Source organism: Juglans regia, chromosome 16 (genome assembly GCF_001411555.2).
Source record: "Juglans regia cultivar Chandler chromosome 16, Walnut 2.0, whole genome shotgun sequence".
NCBI lineage: Eukaryota > Viridiplantae > Streptophyta > Magnoliopsida > Fagales > Juglandaceae > Juglans > Juglans regia.
In genome coordinates, this window is record NC_049916.1 from 26,680,505 (window position 1) to 26,697,692 (window position 17,188).

At 33.3% G+C, this 17,188-nt stretch overlaps 1 protein-coding gene across 2 annotated transcripts; it reads right to left on the reverse strand.

The window, feature by feature from the left end:
* Positions 1-506: 506 nt before the first annotated feature.
* LOC109013394 (BRASSINOSTEROID INSENSITIVE 1-associated receptor kinase 1-like) lies at positions 507-9,286 on the reverse strand. 2 transcript variants are annotated; one of them, XM_018995463.2, is made up of 11 exons: positions 8,832-9,286; positions 7,738-7,870; positions 7,573-7,644; positions 5,480-5,623; positions 3,667-3,738; positions 3,481-3,552; positions 3,297-3,376; positions 2,484-2,609; positions 2,071-2,412; positions 1,267-1,661; positions 507-1,069 (listed from the first exon to the last, which is right to left on the reverse strand). In XM_018995463.2, the coding sequence occupies exons 1-11, from the start codon at positions 8,926-8,928 to the stop codon at positions 755-757; spliced, it is 1,848 nt and encodes a 615-aa protein (XP_018851008.1). In that variant the 5' UTR covers positions 8,929-9,286; the 3' UTR covers positions 507-754. The 2 variants fall into 2 exon arrangements, with proteins under 2 accessions (XP_018851008.1, XP_018851009.1); XM_018995464.2 differs by having other exon boundaries at positions 7,738-7,874; positions 8,832-8,942.
* Between the last annotated feature and the right edge of the window lie 7,902 nt (positions 9,287-17,188).

Genomic DNA, 17,188 nt, shown 5'->3' on the forward strand with positions numbered 1-17,188 from the left:
AAATCCATTTCCTGCTTTGTTTTATTTATTTTCTTCTGTTTTCTCAGCAACTAAGCAGAAACTCAGAAAAATCCAAGAAGAAAAAACAACGTAACAAGCAATAAGATTTACAGAACTAGAAGAGCGACTGGTAGATAGAAGCAAATACGGGATAATGGGCCAAGGCAGAGGACCTGAGCGAGAGTACGGTTCCTCTCAACTATCTCCATGAATTTGCCTCCGACTTTGCACTACAAGACATCGTTGAGCAGACTTCCAAGCAACTTGCAGTCGTCGTCGAAGTTCTGGAACGATCCCTTGTGCAGACCTCTTGAATAATGTTTTTTTTTTTAGGTGACATGGCCTGACCGACTGCAAGGCGCCTGCATAGGGCGACTATGTATAGAAGAGTTGTACAAAAAATATCTCATCCCATATTATTTAATTATTATAATTTTTTTAAATTTATATATAAAATATAATAAACAATTCAACTTTTTCAAATTTTAAAATAATAATAATATTAAAAAATAATATTCTAATAATATTTTATTTAACTTTCAACTTTCATTTTAACTCATTTAATTTCAACTCAGTATCTAAAACTCCCACATGTACACTGGCACTAGAAATACACAAAAAGAGAGAGTGGGAGAGAAAAGAAAGGAATAGAAGAAAAATCATATGCACATATACGGTAAATATAAAACCCAAATAGAAAAGGGGCCTCCAGGATAAAATTTATAGGTATGCCAAGAATGGAGCCAAGAAAGGGTCATCTAGGACCCGATAATTCATCCGCAGGGATGTGGGAAGCGGAGTCTATGATCCAACCAGCATTTGGGTGGGCCATATTATTGAAGTCTTGACGGAACACCTCCTCCTTCTGCCACTCCTCCCATCTTTCTGCCAATCCATCACCTTCAAGCATTCTAACGACATCTGACATCTTGGGCCGCTCCATCGGGGTGCCTTGTGTGCAAAGTAACGCCACTTGGATCAACTGCTCCACCTCATCATCGATATAGTTACCCTGCAGATCCGGATCGACCAATGTTTCCAACCTCTTATCTTTCAAAAGTCCTTTCACCTGAATGGTCAAAACTAATGTCAGGCAGTTCAAATAACCTCAGAAATTAATACGAAAAAAAGATTCTTCATTTGAGATTGAGCTACCCAAGAAAAGATTCTAATACCATGTAAAGTCAATAAAACATTGCTAATATGTCGTCAAATGATATTATTCCTAACAAGCAAATCCGTGATGTGAAGATCTGATTTACGTACCCAATCAAGCAACATAACATCATCATCGTTTGCAAGCCGAGCGAGATCAAAAGCCCTTTGGCCAGTTATCAGTTCAAGAAGCATGACCCCATACCCAAAAACATCAGTTTTCTCTGAAGACTTTCCAGTTGAGAGGTACTCAGGTGCTATATGCCCAATTGTGCCACGTACAGCAGTAGTGACATGAGTATCTCTGTAATCCATCAGTTTAGCCAACCCAAAGTCTCCAACAACTGCTTCAAACTCTTCATCCAACAATATGTTTGCAGCTTTTACATCACGGTGAATGATTTTAGGATCACAATGATCATGCAAATAAGCAAGCCCCCTTGCAGATCCTAATGCAATGCGTTTCCGTTTGGGCCAATCAAGGGGGGGCTGTGATTCCGGACGTTCTAAAAAATGCATAGATAAAATCATGAGAGGACAATTGAAAATTAAAAGAACAACAGGCCACATAACATTTGAAATTTATTCTGGTGTGTGCATGGGTGTCTGAGATATAATTAGTGTCATTCTTAAGCATGAACAATTTGTTTGGATGTAGAGCCCATAAGAAGTACAAACTTTTTACCCATACAATAAATCATTGATTATTTCCATTTTTTTTTCTCGAATTAGCTCAAGACTGAAACATATGTAGGATTTTACACTTGAAATCTAACCAAGATGGCAAGTTAATGTCACATGCAAAATTGGTAAACTGGGAATATATAAAAGTAAAACATGTTGCATGAAATCAAATAAAACATTTGATAATACAGAAAAAAGAGTATGATACAGAAAAGAAGCTAACAAGAGTACCTCTTAAACATGATGCTACACTTCCATTGGCCATTAACGGATAAACAAGCAATCGTTCTGTTGGTGTCATGCAAAAACCACGTAGACGAAGCAGATTACGATGCACAGCCATGCTAATCATTTCTACCTCTGTTTGGAACTGCAACTCCCCACCCTGGGTACGCTCCTCTTTAAGTCTTTTTATTGCTACTAAAGAGCCATCAGCCAAGCGTCCTTTGTAAACCTTACCAAATCCACCCCTTCCCAGAATGCTTTTGTTGCTAAAGCTATCTGATGCAACTTGCAGCTCACGCAGAGAAAACCTTTTAAGCTGGCCCAGATGAACTTCTGGATCTTCCTCAGCTGCAAAAACAAACCAGTAAGAAAGAGATCCATCTGCAACAACAAAAGAAAACAATTATTGACTCACGAACCAGGAACATCAAAGAAATGATCCTGTGGCTTTCTTCGACGCCACCAAGCAAGTGCAATTGCAGGGGCAGCAAAAAGCAGAGCAGCTCCAGCAGCAACTCCTCCAGCAATTGCTCCAGTGGAACTACCTGAAACAATTCGGAATTTGATCAGACAACATAAAATGTTAACTCCCTCCTCACCTCATCATTGGTCTCATGATTTTTGGGAGACTTCAACCTAGCTGTGATATACATTCTAGAGTACTTCAAAATTAACTTGGATAGCATCATCCTACTTTCTCTCTCCCCCTTCTATGTTGGGTGAAACAGACTTATCAAATATTAATCCCCAAAAGTTCAGTCCGACTGTCCAACCAATGTCAACTTTCTCCTTTTCCTCACTGAGGAGGGAGCCAAGGGGCCTAGGGGAAGGGGGGATGAATGGTATGTGGTATGAAGATGCTCTTCAAGCTCCAGCAGACTTGAATCAGATCTGAGATAAAGCCACCATCAAAAGGTTTTGAAACAGAACAACCCACCTTTGCTGAGGCATTAATTGCACATACAATCCATTTCCAAACAGTTGCTACCAAAGACATTGATTGCACATGAATCCTTCAAACTTGTATTAAATCAGGATAAAACGGAGGAAAAATGGAAGTGGATATATTGCAAAACTTGGCGAGTTGTATGTGAGATCATTGTTAAGGGAACAAAGTCAAAATGCCAAAAAACAGTTTCTAAAATATGTAAGAGAAAACCAAAGAGCTAAAAAAGGCATCATCAATACAATTAGAGTTTATATTGATGATGGAAACATAGTTAATAACGCACCTGGAGAAGAAACTGGTGGAGGTGGAGGAACAGGAGAAGTGGGAGGAACTGAAACATTATTAAGTCGATTATTTTTGAAACTGCAAAATTTGGATCAAGCCATCAACAACTGAAGAACTCGTAAGAATTTGGATCAGCCATCAAGAATGCTACCAAGGAAAATAGAAAAAAAAAATCACAACACCTGATAGGAGTAAATAATGAAAAGGAACCATTAACTGGAATATCTCCTGTTAGATTGTTGTTTGATAGATCTCTGCATTTGATAGGGAAAGAAGATAATGTCACATTTTTGCAATGTGTTTCATGGTGAGAAAACAAAATAAACTTATTTAATCATGAAAAAATTAGACATCAAGATTATACTCACAGGACTTGCAGTGATGTAACATTAGTTAAAGACATAGGAATTTCTCCTATCAAGCTGTTGTTGTTGAGACGCCTATTTCACAAAATACATACTGTTATTTTACAGAAAACCAAAATGTTATTGCATTGCCAAAACAACTGTTTTATCCATCAGTTATATGGCCAATATGTACACACAATCAACATGATACTGATTCAGAACAAGAATCACTGTAGAATGTCGATGTTTCTGTAATCACACTTGATCACATGCTACATCCAGCTATGATTAATAGGTGTAATCCAGCTTGAATAACACGTTACTTGAATTCTAGTTAAGCATTAGTCTCTTTTCATTGATCATATGAGACTAACATAATGCATGTGTTGAGTGTGCAAGTGGGAGGTGACAACATTAAACGATGTAGGTAAAATAAAGTGTGAGCTAAACAACTCGGCCAAACAGTTCTGTTTAATTTATATATATATATATCATAAACGGGTCAAAACATGCTCCTTACATCTGCGACTTTCCACCCTAAAGCTGTTATACTTAATTAATGACATGGATGAAGACCTCAAACAGCAACTGATGCAGGATGATTAAGACATCTTAAGAGGGAGAAGAAGAAGCAGGGAAGCAACATGAAGAGAAAAGAAAGCTCAAAGAGATAAGACGAGTAAAGGTGGCAAAGATGAGAAAGGAGAAAGAGAGAAGAAGAAGCAGCAGCTTGGGAGAGGGAAGAAAAGAGGAAAGGTGCCAGACAGTTCTGAATATGTCAACAACTAGGAAGCATCGATAAATGGATAATGAGAAGTGTTTTCCACGGTTTTTTCAGAATTGTTTGCCAGGATTTTTGCACAAATACCAAGTTAGAACAATATAATAAGAAAAGAGAAAGGAAAGTAAGAAAGAGAAGATAAGAGAAAGATGACTTGTTCGGAAAGAGAACTCTAAAATTAGGTTTCTCCAAGTTGTACTATTTAACCTCACATAGTGCAAGTACATAAATGCCCTCTAATATCATAATAAAAATGAAGCCATAAATTAACACATTGATGGGCATTATCACCTAAAATTAACGACCCAACTTCTCACACTTTATGTGCAGAATTTAGCATAGTGGTATTACTTTCTATGCTGTACTATATCTAAAGCCTCCCAAATCTAAACAGCATTTTGAGCACCATTATATGGCAAACACCAATAGCAATTATATGATACCAGAGCATGTTGCCTTTGGAGTTCCGACCACAGGTTCACCTTTTTTATTTAGTTTTTATCTGCCAGTGCAATGATATTTCCATCAGAATCTATTCTACAATAAGGATATACAAATTTGGAGTTAGAACCAGCAATATTTGGGCTGGGCAACTTTTTATTGTTCCAGTTAATGATTTTCAATACCTTATCTCACTTCATACACATGTCTGCATGTGTGTGCGAGTTTAAGTATTATTATTTTTTTGATAACCATGGGTGTCCGGGCTAGCTTTTGTGCGCACCACGACTAATCCCATGGGGCCCTGAAGTTAACTACCAAGTAAACCTCCAGTGGCCTTAAGGGGACTCGAACTGGTGACCATTGGGGAGCAAACCCAAGGCCTGACCAGCTGAGCTACCCCTCCAGTGGCCCTAAGTATTTACCACAATGCGGATAGTTTAGGTAAAAAAGATTCTAATTATAGTTAGAAGAAAACTTCTATCCAAGGCCACTTAGCCATGTTTTAGTTCATCATGATACATGTTCTTAGGCAGGTGAGCTAAGAAAGATCAAGAAAAAATAAATGAATATATTGACTTGGACCATAAGATGAAGGATAGATGGTCATACAGAAATCGAAGTTTTGAAAGGTCACCCAATGTGGTTGGAATGGGTCCACTTAAATTGTTCGAGTAAAGATCCAAGCTCACCAAGTCTGTCAAATTCCCAAGCTCATCCGGAATTGTTCCGCTTATAACATTACTATAAAGTTCCCTGTCAGAACAAGATGATTTAAAGATCTGTAGAAAAAGAGAACAAAGAAAATATATGTGCAACTAAATATACAACCACGGGCACAGCTAGACAGCCATTCCTGAGATAGATGGAAAAAAGTATTGACTACAACATATACATGGTGTTGAATATTGAAAGATGTAATCCACCAATGAAATCGAGAACATCCACTCTCAAAGTGCATTTTTTGCTATAACTCTTGAACAACAAAACAGGTAGTCGGCAGGTGAATGTGCAAAGAGCTGCATTATTGCCACAAAAATGTACAAGTGGCTAGACCAATATCATATCAACCATTTGCATTCTAGATGAAAATCTATCTTCTATAAGTACTTCATTAACCAGAAAAACAAGTTAAGGGGGCACCACTTAGTAGATGGGAAGCATACAAGAGAAATACCAAAAAATAAAAACAAAATATAAAAGTTTAAGGATCCAAAATCTCACTCGGATTTAAGAAAGCAACTCAGAACCGGCATCCAATGTTTGCTCAGAGGGAGTGTAAAAGCAGAAACTTCAACTCACAACCCTCAAATTCCATGCACTCCTCACCAGGTATGATACATCATATACAAGGTAACTACCATCCAAATTTCACCGCAGTGAGTACTTTAAAATTACCCCTTCCAACATGCCAATAAATCATCTATTGGGCATAACTCATGAAACCCAAAACAGGCCACACCAATGATCCAAACACACCACACCATCCATAACTATTGTTTGAGAGCTTTTGCAAATTGCTACTTGTCAAAATATTTCCTAGAGCTACTGTCCAAGTGAAAAAAATGCCACTGTTAGCAGTTCTCTAATTTTCCAAATCTTCCTTCATGGAAAGAAATTACCTGCATCCAACTGATCATAACCTCAAAATAGAATTTTACTAGAAAGCCATGACTTCTAGCGGGATTCCATATCAATTTTTTCTCACCCTCCCTACGAACCTTCATAAAACATAAAACATCAAGGACCCTGAACTTCATTTGAGCATCAGTACATTATTCTCCCCACAAAATTCCATATTTTGTATCTACCAACCTCCGCCATAAAGCATCCCCATATTTTAAAATGTTGTTTCTAGAAAATTATATAAAATGTAACCCATTATGATGTTCATATGCATTTGTGACCACTTGCAACATCAATGTCTCCACTGATTGAAACTTATATCACATACTAGTATGTCACATTTCTTGGGCATACTGAGGGTAAATAGCCCTTCTAAATATTTGAGGATGATCTCAACATGCAAAACAATGAGGGAAAATTAGGAAAGTAATAAATTACAAAAACAAATTGACAATGATGTTCCATGAAAAGTTAAAATCCCCATAGAGGGTCAACAAAATGGGACGAATGGAGTAAAATGAATATCACACATTATGCAATGCAATAGAAAGTCAATATACTAAACAAAGACCAATGTAAAATAAGAGAACAATGATAGGGAGGGTAGCCTATTAAGCATCTAGAGAAATGAGAAACTTATGTACCGAATCATCATGATATCTATGTACCTTAAAGCATGAACAACTCTTAAGCAACACACTAATGCAACCTACGAATAATTAAACCACGTCTTGGAAAAACAATAAAATAAAGATGTCATCTTTTAGCCATGAAGATGTACATCCTTTTAAGACGTGAATAAATTTGCATATTGACAAATCTTTGAGAATTTAGTCTCCAGAAACTTTTAAGTGAATATATATTAAACATATATTTTATACAAAAACAGTATATGACATTTTATAGGAGTAAACAGGAATATTTACATGAAGGATCGATAACAAGCTCATCCATGCCATCATTAGTCATGAAGGGCACAAAAGGGTATCCAAGCCATTCACTGCCTTTGAGTTAATGAAAAAAAAAAACGCTAGAAGGAAATATTACCCTTAAAGCGTGTAAACATGAAGATGACTTACAAGTACTGCAGATTTTGAAGCGAACCAAGTTGTGGAACTAGTTGACCAATCAGATTTGCATTTCCAAGATCACTGGGTGGAACAGATACAATGTATCATCATCGTATTTTAATATTTAAACTTAAGAGTAACATCAAGTACAAGTAGCAAGTCACATAAGCTTACACCCGCGTCACGCTATTTTCACTATCACACGTTACATGAAACCAAGTGCAGGGGTTCACGAGGGTAGCATCCCAACTTTGCAGAACTCTATTAGGATCATCTAAATTGTTCTTCAATGCATTCAAGGCATCGCCTGTCTTACATGAGTAAGGTAATCATCACATCAATTAGTAGATTCAAAATTGAAGGTAAAAAATTTATCATCCAAGCTTCCTTAACATGATGAAGGGAGCTCTCTCGACATTGCAAACAGCCAGCACTCAGTTTTCAAGTAATTAACATGCAATCCAGTTAAAACCATACTTTTTTACCAGCATCCAGAAAAGGAAAAACTGTCCTTGAATTTGAAATTCTAATCCAACAATAAAATGGGGGGAGGGGGAACTGATATACTTAAAGCCTACACAAATGTAGAACTAGACAGGCTATCCATGCTTAGTATTTAAATTGCAATCTTAGATGCTATATTGGCTTAGTGGGAAACACATATAAGGGTTATAGAAAGATTTAATCAAAAGCCCCAAACATCATGCAATTGTTATCAATTATATACTCTCCTTAGTATATAATTGATAACAAACGAACCCAAATTCCTGAAGTGTCAAGTAAGGCTATGCACCAAGTGCATAATGAGACAAAAAAAACCCTTTAAAACAATTCACACCAAGTCTAGCTGGTTCTCCTTGAGTAAACGGTCCCAGAAAGCCCAGTAAATTTTAAGTCCAAAGCTTCCTAATCACCAATAATTACAAACAGCACAATAGTTTTTTTTTTTCTTTTTACAAAATTAAATTAGTATGATCCTTCAATTCCACGATACAAATGCATCCAAAAACATATAAGAAATAGGAATCCATATAAGTTCCCAAGCTTTCTTTCTTTTTCCTTTTATTTTCTTTAAGGATTATTTGGCAACTGAGCAAATAGAAGTAAGAACTACTAAACGAATAAAACTCAATTTCCTTTGAACTTGGAATTCAATTCACCACACAACAATAAATAGAAATGACAATTCCAAAGACACTCAAATTTCAAGAGTAGAGACTGTATCTAAAACTAGCAGAAAGCATCATAAAAGCATGACTAGCACGCACCTTCCGCATTAGCAGAGACCTTTGATACGAAACCGATCACCAGAATTGACAATAGAAAAAAAGCACAAACCGGAACCGAAAGATTCAGCCGCTCCATTATTTCTAATCCCGATTCATAACATCAACTCTTTTTTCCTCGTCCCAAACCACTTCATGGATAGCTAAAACCACATCAATCGCCTCAGTTCCTCGAGAGTCCTCGGACACGTTGACGGATCGACTCGCTTGGCCTCCACGTTGACCGAATCAGTACCAAGCAACCGCCGAGTACACTTACAAGAGAGAGTGAAACACTGCGAAATCCAAATCCTGTGAATACTTGTTCTTCTTCTTCTTTTGCTTGTAAAAGAAATCAAAATTTTGTTTTGCATGTGATCCGGGGAAACGAATTGGGGAGGAATTTTGTTCGGAACCCAAAAAGAAATGCATGCAAAGTCACGAAAGACCATCAATTTTTCCAACATGATATTCGTATGGTTAATTACACTTAATGCTCTTTTAAAAATTTCACTCACAATGTGATTTTGAAATTAATAATTGCATTAAAGTAGATGATCAAATTTTTAAAACTTTTCAATCTCCTATTCCATTTACAAGTAGTATTAAATCTAACGAAAAATTTACTGCACGTATCGCTCATATACAAAATATTCACTATAAAAATATAATTTTTATCTAATTTATTATCATTAATCATATAAAATATATTATCAATTAATAATAAATTTAATAATTAATGATTTATTATTAATTGATAACATATATTATTTTATATTTTATATGATCAATAATAATATATTAAATAAAAATGATATATTTGTAATGAATTTTTATTAGATTTGACGTTACTAGTAGACGAAAATAGATAGATTGTGAGGTTTTAAAAATTTGAGAGTCTACTTATATGTAATTATTAGTTTCAAAAATACATTATAAATTAAGTGAAAGTTAGAGAGAATAAAATATAATTAACTCTATTAATATACTCACGTGATATCATCCATTTCAATTTGAAATGAAATTTATCCTTTTATTAAAATAAATAATCTATTATTTAATATTTTATATAATTTTGGAATAAATGACCAGTTCAGTCATTTCAATCCTATTATTTATTTTATTTCTTTATCTACCATGCAGTCCTATATTAAATTAACATAAATTTGACAATTACTATTTATAAGAATTTTAAAAATTCATATCAATAAATAAATATTGGATAATTTAAAATTGTAAAGCCTAGTTTGAGTACTCCATATTTTCAAAATACCTCACTACTATTTATTATTTTATTATTAATTTTCAATAATATTCAATATTTTATTATTACTTTTTTACTATTATTTATAAAATATCTAAAAATACAGAATACCTCACTAGCCAAGCGTAACCAACTTCATAATTTTACTTACTAATTCTTCATATTCTATCTATTATGTCTAGTTTTTAGTAGTTAATAATTAAATCATGCAAAACTCTAGGAGCAAATTATAATAGCTTTCTATACATGTTATATGAGTGAGCGACTAATTACTAGATAATTTAAAAATATGAACACAAAATCATTTCGTGCCATTATCTTACTAAAAATTGGTATTCATGTATGAATTCTGATTACAATGGCATGTAAAGTTTTATATCATCCAATAAATAATTAATAATTAATAAAATTATATCCAACCAAAAAAAAAAAATGGTCTATCAAATATGGTTGCAAGGTCGATCAATCAAATTCATTGTTCTGATAAATTAATTATATCGTTTACTTGATTAAATAGTAAAATTTAGGACTTTACTACACATCATCCTACACCACACACCACGCGTGTTTTATTTTATTTTTTATTTGTACTAAACTAATTGAGTCATTCTACTTATCATCTATACACCACAAATTTGATAAGAAAAAAAAAATTATGTATTGTGTGTGGTGTAAGAATGATAAATATAATTTTTCATCTATTTAATCCTTAGTAACCATTAATTAGGGATTATTTTGCATTGATATAATGAGAAATTATATTTACAATTTTAAGGAAGTGCAAATATTATTTTTTTAATTACATATTTTATTTTTTTCAAAAAACGTATGCAAGGTTTACACAGTCAATGACTACAAATATTATTTTTTTGACTTACACACCTTATGACTGCAAATATTATTTTTCATTATATCAATCTCAATTTTATTAACTACCATCACTCATATCAAATGAATACTTTATACAAAAATAAAAACTTATTACACCATCTTTTAACTTAAAAAATAAATATAATGATTGGTGGGAAATAAATATAAATATAATGATTTCAATTATTTTGCTAACCGGCATTTTTCTTTATTTATTTCATCTCATTTGTTTTTATAATTTTATTCAATTCATCTCATATTATATAATCATTATATTTTTTTAAATTCTAGTATAAAATACTAAACAATTTATTTTTTTAAAATTATAAAATAATATAATATTAAAAAATATATTTTAATAATATTTTATTTAATTTTTAACTTTAATTCTATCTAAACAAACTAACCAAAAAAAAAGTCTATGTTTTAAGCAATATCTTCTTTCCTCCTTGTCATATGGGAAGGACAAGTCAATGATCTTGTGGGCATTTAATTTGATTCCTCTTTTAAAGAGGATGTACGAAGTTCATGTCCTCACTTTTATTATTATTTTAAGAAATCGCAATAATGGAGACAATAAATTAAAATATATAAATCCAAACATAGCACTATAGGGACAACCTAAACAAATTAGTAGGAGTAGGACCCAATCGCAACTTGCGTGTAGAAAGTGTAGAAAATTAAGGCTTAGCTCATCTCAACTTATCATTATAATTTTTTCAAATCTTAACATAAAATATAATAAATAATTTAACTTTTTTAAATCTTAAAATAATAATAATAATAATAAATAATAATATTCTGATAATATTTTATCATCTCAATTCAACTCAACTCAACTCACTTCAACATCTAAATTCATCCTAAAAATTCGAAATTCAAATATTTGTTTAGAAATATTGACTCAAATAAATTACCAAGTATATGTTTGACTGACTGTCGTTACACCAAACATCACGTTGCATTAAGGTCACCAGTGTACATACATTAATCCCGGCGACGAAACGGTCTTGTTTGACTTTAGCGCCAACAGTCAAGAAAGGCGCGCGGTGGAAGCTACCCGTTTGGATGCTCTAGATGTCTCAACTCGTCTAATTTTATTTTAATTTATAAATATTTTTTTAATTGCAAATTTCAAATTTTTTATTTAATCATTATCTAATTATTATAAATTTTTTAAACTTCCAAATAAAAAAACATAACAAATAATTTAATTTTTTTTTTTAAAAAAAATTACCATAACATTTTAACTTTTTATAATTTTTTTTATTCAATTTGTTCTCTCACATTTCTCAAAACTCTATAAAACATGTTAACTCAAATTATTTTATTACCGTTCACAACTAGTTATAAATTTTTCATTTAATCTCATCTCAATATCCAAACGAAAACTAACCCCCAAGACTAGAGCATTCACATTAGTGTTGTCAAAATTTTAGTAAAGTTTTGGATAAAATGTAACATTTTATCTTTTGTCTATCCATTCAAAATTTTAATCTTAAATTAGCCATACCACTTTCTATAATAAAATATTTTATTCTAGTTTCTCTAATTTTTTATCTACTATTTAATATATATCTTTTAATATATGAGTGTGAGGAGAGAAAAAATAACATAAACTAATCAATTGGAGGGACAACCATACAAGTATGGAAATTTACCGTAGTTTTTATGTAAAATATAGGCCTTTTGACTCCTTCAATGTAGACATTTTAAAGGAATTATTAGCCAAACTTTGGATTGCATTCACATTTGGCTACACCAACAAAGATGCTCTAAGAGAAGAATATCTATAGGAGTCTTTATCATTCTTAGTCACATTTGATGATGCGGTAGATTTTAAATTGGTGTCATTTAAGTGGTTGATAGAATAAACTATTGACATATCGTCATCTGTAATTGAAGATAACAAAGTTTAAGACGAAGAGTAACATTATTCATACACATAGCTAGTATTCTTATTATTATAAATTTATATCTATATACTAACAAAATCGTTACAATTAATTATTTCAATTTGAGTATACAAAATATAAGAGAGAGACGTATAAAATAGATTAGAAAAATGATAGTTGCAGTTATGAGAGCGTAAGCGTCGTACAATCAATTTAAAAAAAATGAATAAATATGAGATCCATATAAAAAAAAAGAAAATTTTTTTAATAGTAGATCCTATTTTTTTCAAAGTAATTATATAATATTTATATATTGTACGACTGTATGTAACATTATTCAATAAATTATTATATGATAAGTGGCACTACAAATCAGGGTAGGTTTGTACGTTCTGAAATGCTTTTGGGCCGCAATTCTATTTGAGTAAGCGGACCAAAATATGCACATTCGGTCCGTAAACGTGGCTGCCCATTGGCAATGTGGGTCCAGCTGGGTCTAGCCATTCCGGTACTTAAGCAGTGGATACTAGTGGAGGAATGGCCCCATGGGCTGTTGCCGAATAAAATGGTGGTCTCAACCAGAGAGCGATCCAAGTAAGATTATTAATTCACGTCATACTTCAACTCATGCATAAAACGAAGTATGTTAAAACTATTCCTTTCATACTCTTATTCATAGAATAAAGATGTATATTGTATACATGCTCTAAATGTATAAATCTCGTAACGCCCCGGTCTCGGCTGAGGTCAGAGAGTACCAACTGTCACCTAAAATCATATCTCACAGTATAAATATAATCTCCAATATATCAATTATACATAGATCTTACTATTTTAACTCAAATACTCCAAATAATTAACTAGTAACACCATAAATTCTTAATATAGATGTCAACTTCTCAACATACCACGTCAACATAACACAACAAATTTATTGAATAAAATTATCTAATAACCATGGCATCATTTTGTGCTTAATCCACTATACTCACATAGCTTTATCTATGCTTTATATTATTGATCCTTAGCTGAAACATCCAAAATATATGAAAATATTATGGAGATAAGGAGTGAGTTATCAATAACTCAGTAAGTAGAGAACACATATTAGTATGTAAACATGAGTATTTTCACAGAGTTCAAAATGCAGAAACAAAACATTATAGTCTCAATATACAGATCTTAAAAATGTGTTATCAGGATATTAGAACGACATTTCAAACAATTCATATTCAAAAACCATTTGGCATAGCATGACTAAACGTCATCATCTTATCATATCATATCACCATATCACATTAGAGACTATGCTTAACTCCCATGGTAGGGTTGTGCTATCCCCAATGACCAAACTAAGTGGTACCATAATGTGAATAGTTATATTATTCATTCTCGGAACTCCAAGTGTGCACACAAGAAAAACCATGTAGAAAAATCACTTTATTTCCAAAGTGAGTGCACTCATATCAGAGATGTTGGTACCAATCATATAACAACATCAGAACCAGAAACAAAATCAGAACAAAATTAGAATGTCATCTCAAATGTTTTTCATATACCATATCATATCAAACAGAGTACTGAACAGATTCATATTATTTTCACATATCGAAACAGATTAAGAGCATGTTCATATAACAATTACAAATTTTTAAATTTTATATTCACTATTTTTGCATAGTTAAAAAACAGAATGCTAAATTTTTTGCTCATGTCCACACCAGTAATGTAAGAAAATGCTTTATATTTTATACATATTTCATAAGTAATGCAAAACATATAATTGAGGTTGTTTTCACAATTTTTTTCAAAACATATCATGCATATTTTTCACAAATCAACTTTAGTTAATTTTATTTTTATACAAATTTTAGCATAGGAATCCCGCTTACTTGACTATTGTAAAGAATTTCTTAAACTTTGATCTCGAATTCTAGCAATATCATAATCAAAACCAGAAAATTTTCACTAACACGTTAATAATATGCTAAAGCACATCCCCAATCTAACTAATAGAAAACCCACAATTCTAACGCAGGAATATTATGAGCCTAAAAATAGTAGCTAAATCATCCTTGTCTTGGACTACAAAAATTGCAACACGACTTCTCCCTTCAAAACACTGATAGTTTAGCCCACATATAAGCAAGGCCTAGTTCAAACCCACTTGAAAAAAGTAGTTTTGTAACAAGGTACGTGCCTATTTAACAATCATGTCTAATTACTACAGGGAGAGGATAAAATTTGTAAATCCAAATTGCTATTTCCATGGATTAGAGGATATGCAGGTAATTAATATTAAAGGTCTTTGTACCCATAAGGGTTATAGCGTATATAAGTTACTTTTCAATTGAGAGCAACACACAAGAAAGAGAAAGAGTGTTGGGCGGATTAACTTACTGAGAGAAAGAATTTACACATGGAGAGAGAAAATGAGCGTCTTGCGGTGGTGGAGCCTCGACTACGAAGAGGTCTCGACGGCGGGTGGGTGGTTGATGGCCAAGTTGGGTGGTTAACCATGTAATGAGTGTGTGTGTGTGTGTGAGAGAGAGAGAGAGAGAGAGAGAGAGAGAGTTGTGTAACGACGGAGGCCTACGGTGATTGAATTGTGGCTGTCGTATGGTGGAGGCTTGGGTGGCGTTTTCTGTAGAGTTGGGTGGCTAAGGAGGCTTGCGAGGTTGCTAAATATTTTTGCCGTGCTTGGGGAATGAATTGTACTTTGTTTCGGCTTGCCTAAAACATAGGTATTTGTGTATGAGTTGAGCCGTGTGCTTGGTCTATTTTCAAGGTGGTTGGAGGGTGGCGCCTGATGGGTTACCTACTTAGGGACTTAATCAGATCCTGCATACACGATGACTTGGTTTGCTTTTGGCGTGGTGTAACTCATGCATGGTTAACTGTGGCTTCAAGTGGTGGTTCCCATGTGGCTTCTTGGCAATTAGGTCTCTTAAAGTGGTGTTTAGGAAGGGGTTGGTGTGGAGGTGCATGTGGTGGATTAGTGTGGATGGTGGTGTTGTGATTGGCGATGGAAAACAAGGAAAATTAAGTGAAACTTTAGGTGACGGCAGACCCAAAAATCGCAGGGGAGAAGAAGAGAGAGAGACTAACAAGTGAGAGTAATCTGTTTAGGGGTGATTAGAAAACATATTAAAAAAGGCGTGGAGAAGGTGGAAATATGGAGGATCTATGGTGGAGCGAGGCACAGAGAAGGGGTGGGAGTAGTTGTGGAGTTGGGTGAAGTGCATGGGGAGGGAAAATAGGAAAAAACGTGCATAACTAAAAGTGAGAGAGGGAAAATAGAAATTGGGCGTCTCAGTGCAGGGAGGGGAGAAGAATAGGGTGACCAACCCTATGGGACTTAACAATGTGTTTAAACAGGATGGGCTTTCAATGGCTTGGGCCTAAAAGGCTGGGTGTTACAAATCTTGTATAGGCATTTTGTAAAAAAATTAGATTTTATAATAAAAAATGTGAAAAACTCAATTTTTTCGATAATATTTACTTTCTTACAAAAGGTATGCACAAGCCTCGTGCATTTGAGACTCGTCCATAATATTACTCTTCTTCATATTACTTGATAATTAAAAAATAACTAATTACTCTTCTAAATACAAGATTTTTATAATAAAAATACATTGTTTAAGTACTTGTTCGTTCTTAAATTGAGAGGATATATAAAATAAATTGAGACGAGTTTAACTTTTTATAAAAAAATAAAAAAATAATAAATCCTATCATTATTGATTTGAGTTGAATTAATTCGATCTTTGACATCTAGACATAACCTTAAGCAGCCTGCATTAAATTCAACTTCAAGATAGTTAAAATGCATAATCAGCCCCATAATTACCTCATGTTGGTCAAGAAGTACTCAATTCGAAGATGAACTCTCTACATGAAAAAGATCAACACCGACTATTTTACTTAATTCAAAACTACAACAACCACCGTTAATTGGTTCTACTAAAGTCCCTTCCCTAATGATCAGTCAAAAGCTCAGATGTGAACGCACACACCTTATTATCATCAAAGTCGGCAAATTTTTTTTTTTTAAAGATTTTTATGCAATCGCAGCAAAAAAAAAAAAAAAAAAAAAAGTACAGAAAACAAATGCAAAACAAAGAAGGCAGTACAAAAAAACTGTTTATTGGTGGCTAGTTAATTCTAACGAAATGACTATTTATAGTTAAAATGAATCTATTTTGATCACAAATAGTCATAAAAAGTTTATTTTTCTGAGACTTCTATAAACCATTAAAGCTTAAATTTCAAAATGAATTGTGCATGGTAATGGTGAAGACAGCTGAACTATACGGTTCATATGGCGGCTG

Bases quoted from the DNA above. Each gene is read 5' to 3' on its own strand.
- LOC109013394 (XM_018995463.2), bottom strand. From the start codon at position 8,928: ATGGAGCGGCTGAATCTTTCGGTTCCGGTTTGTGCTTTTTTTCTATTG. The intron at 3,377-3,480 runs GTGTTGTGATTT...CAAATTTTGCAG, and splicing joins TCATTATTTACTCCTATCAG to TTTCAAAAATAATCGACTTA. The intron at 2,413-2,483 runs GTTCGTGAGTCA...TTGTTTTTGCAG, and splicing joins TCATTTCTTTGATGTTCCTG to CTGAGGAAGATCCAGAAGTT.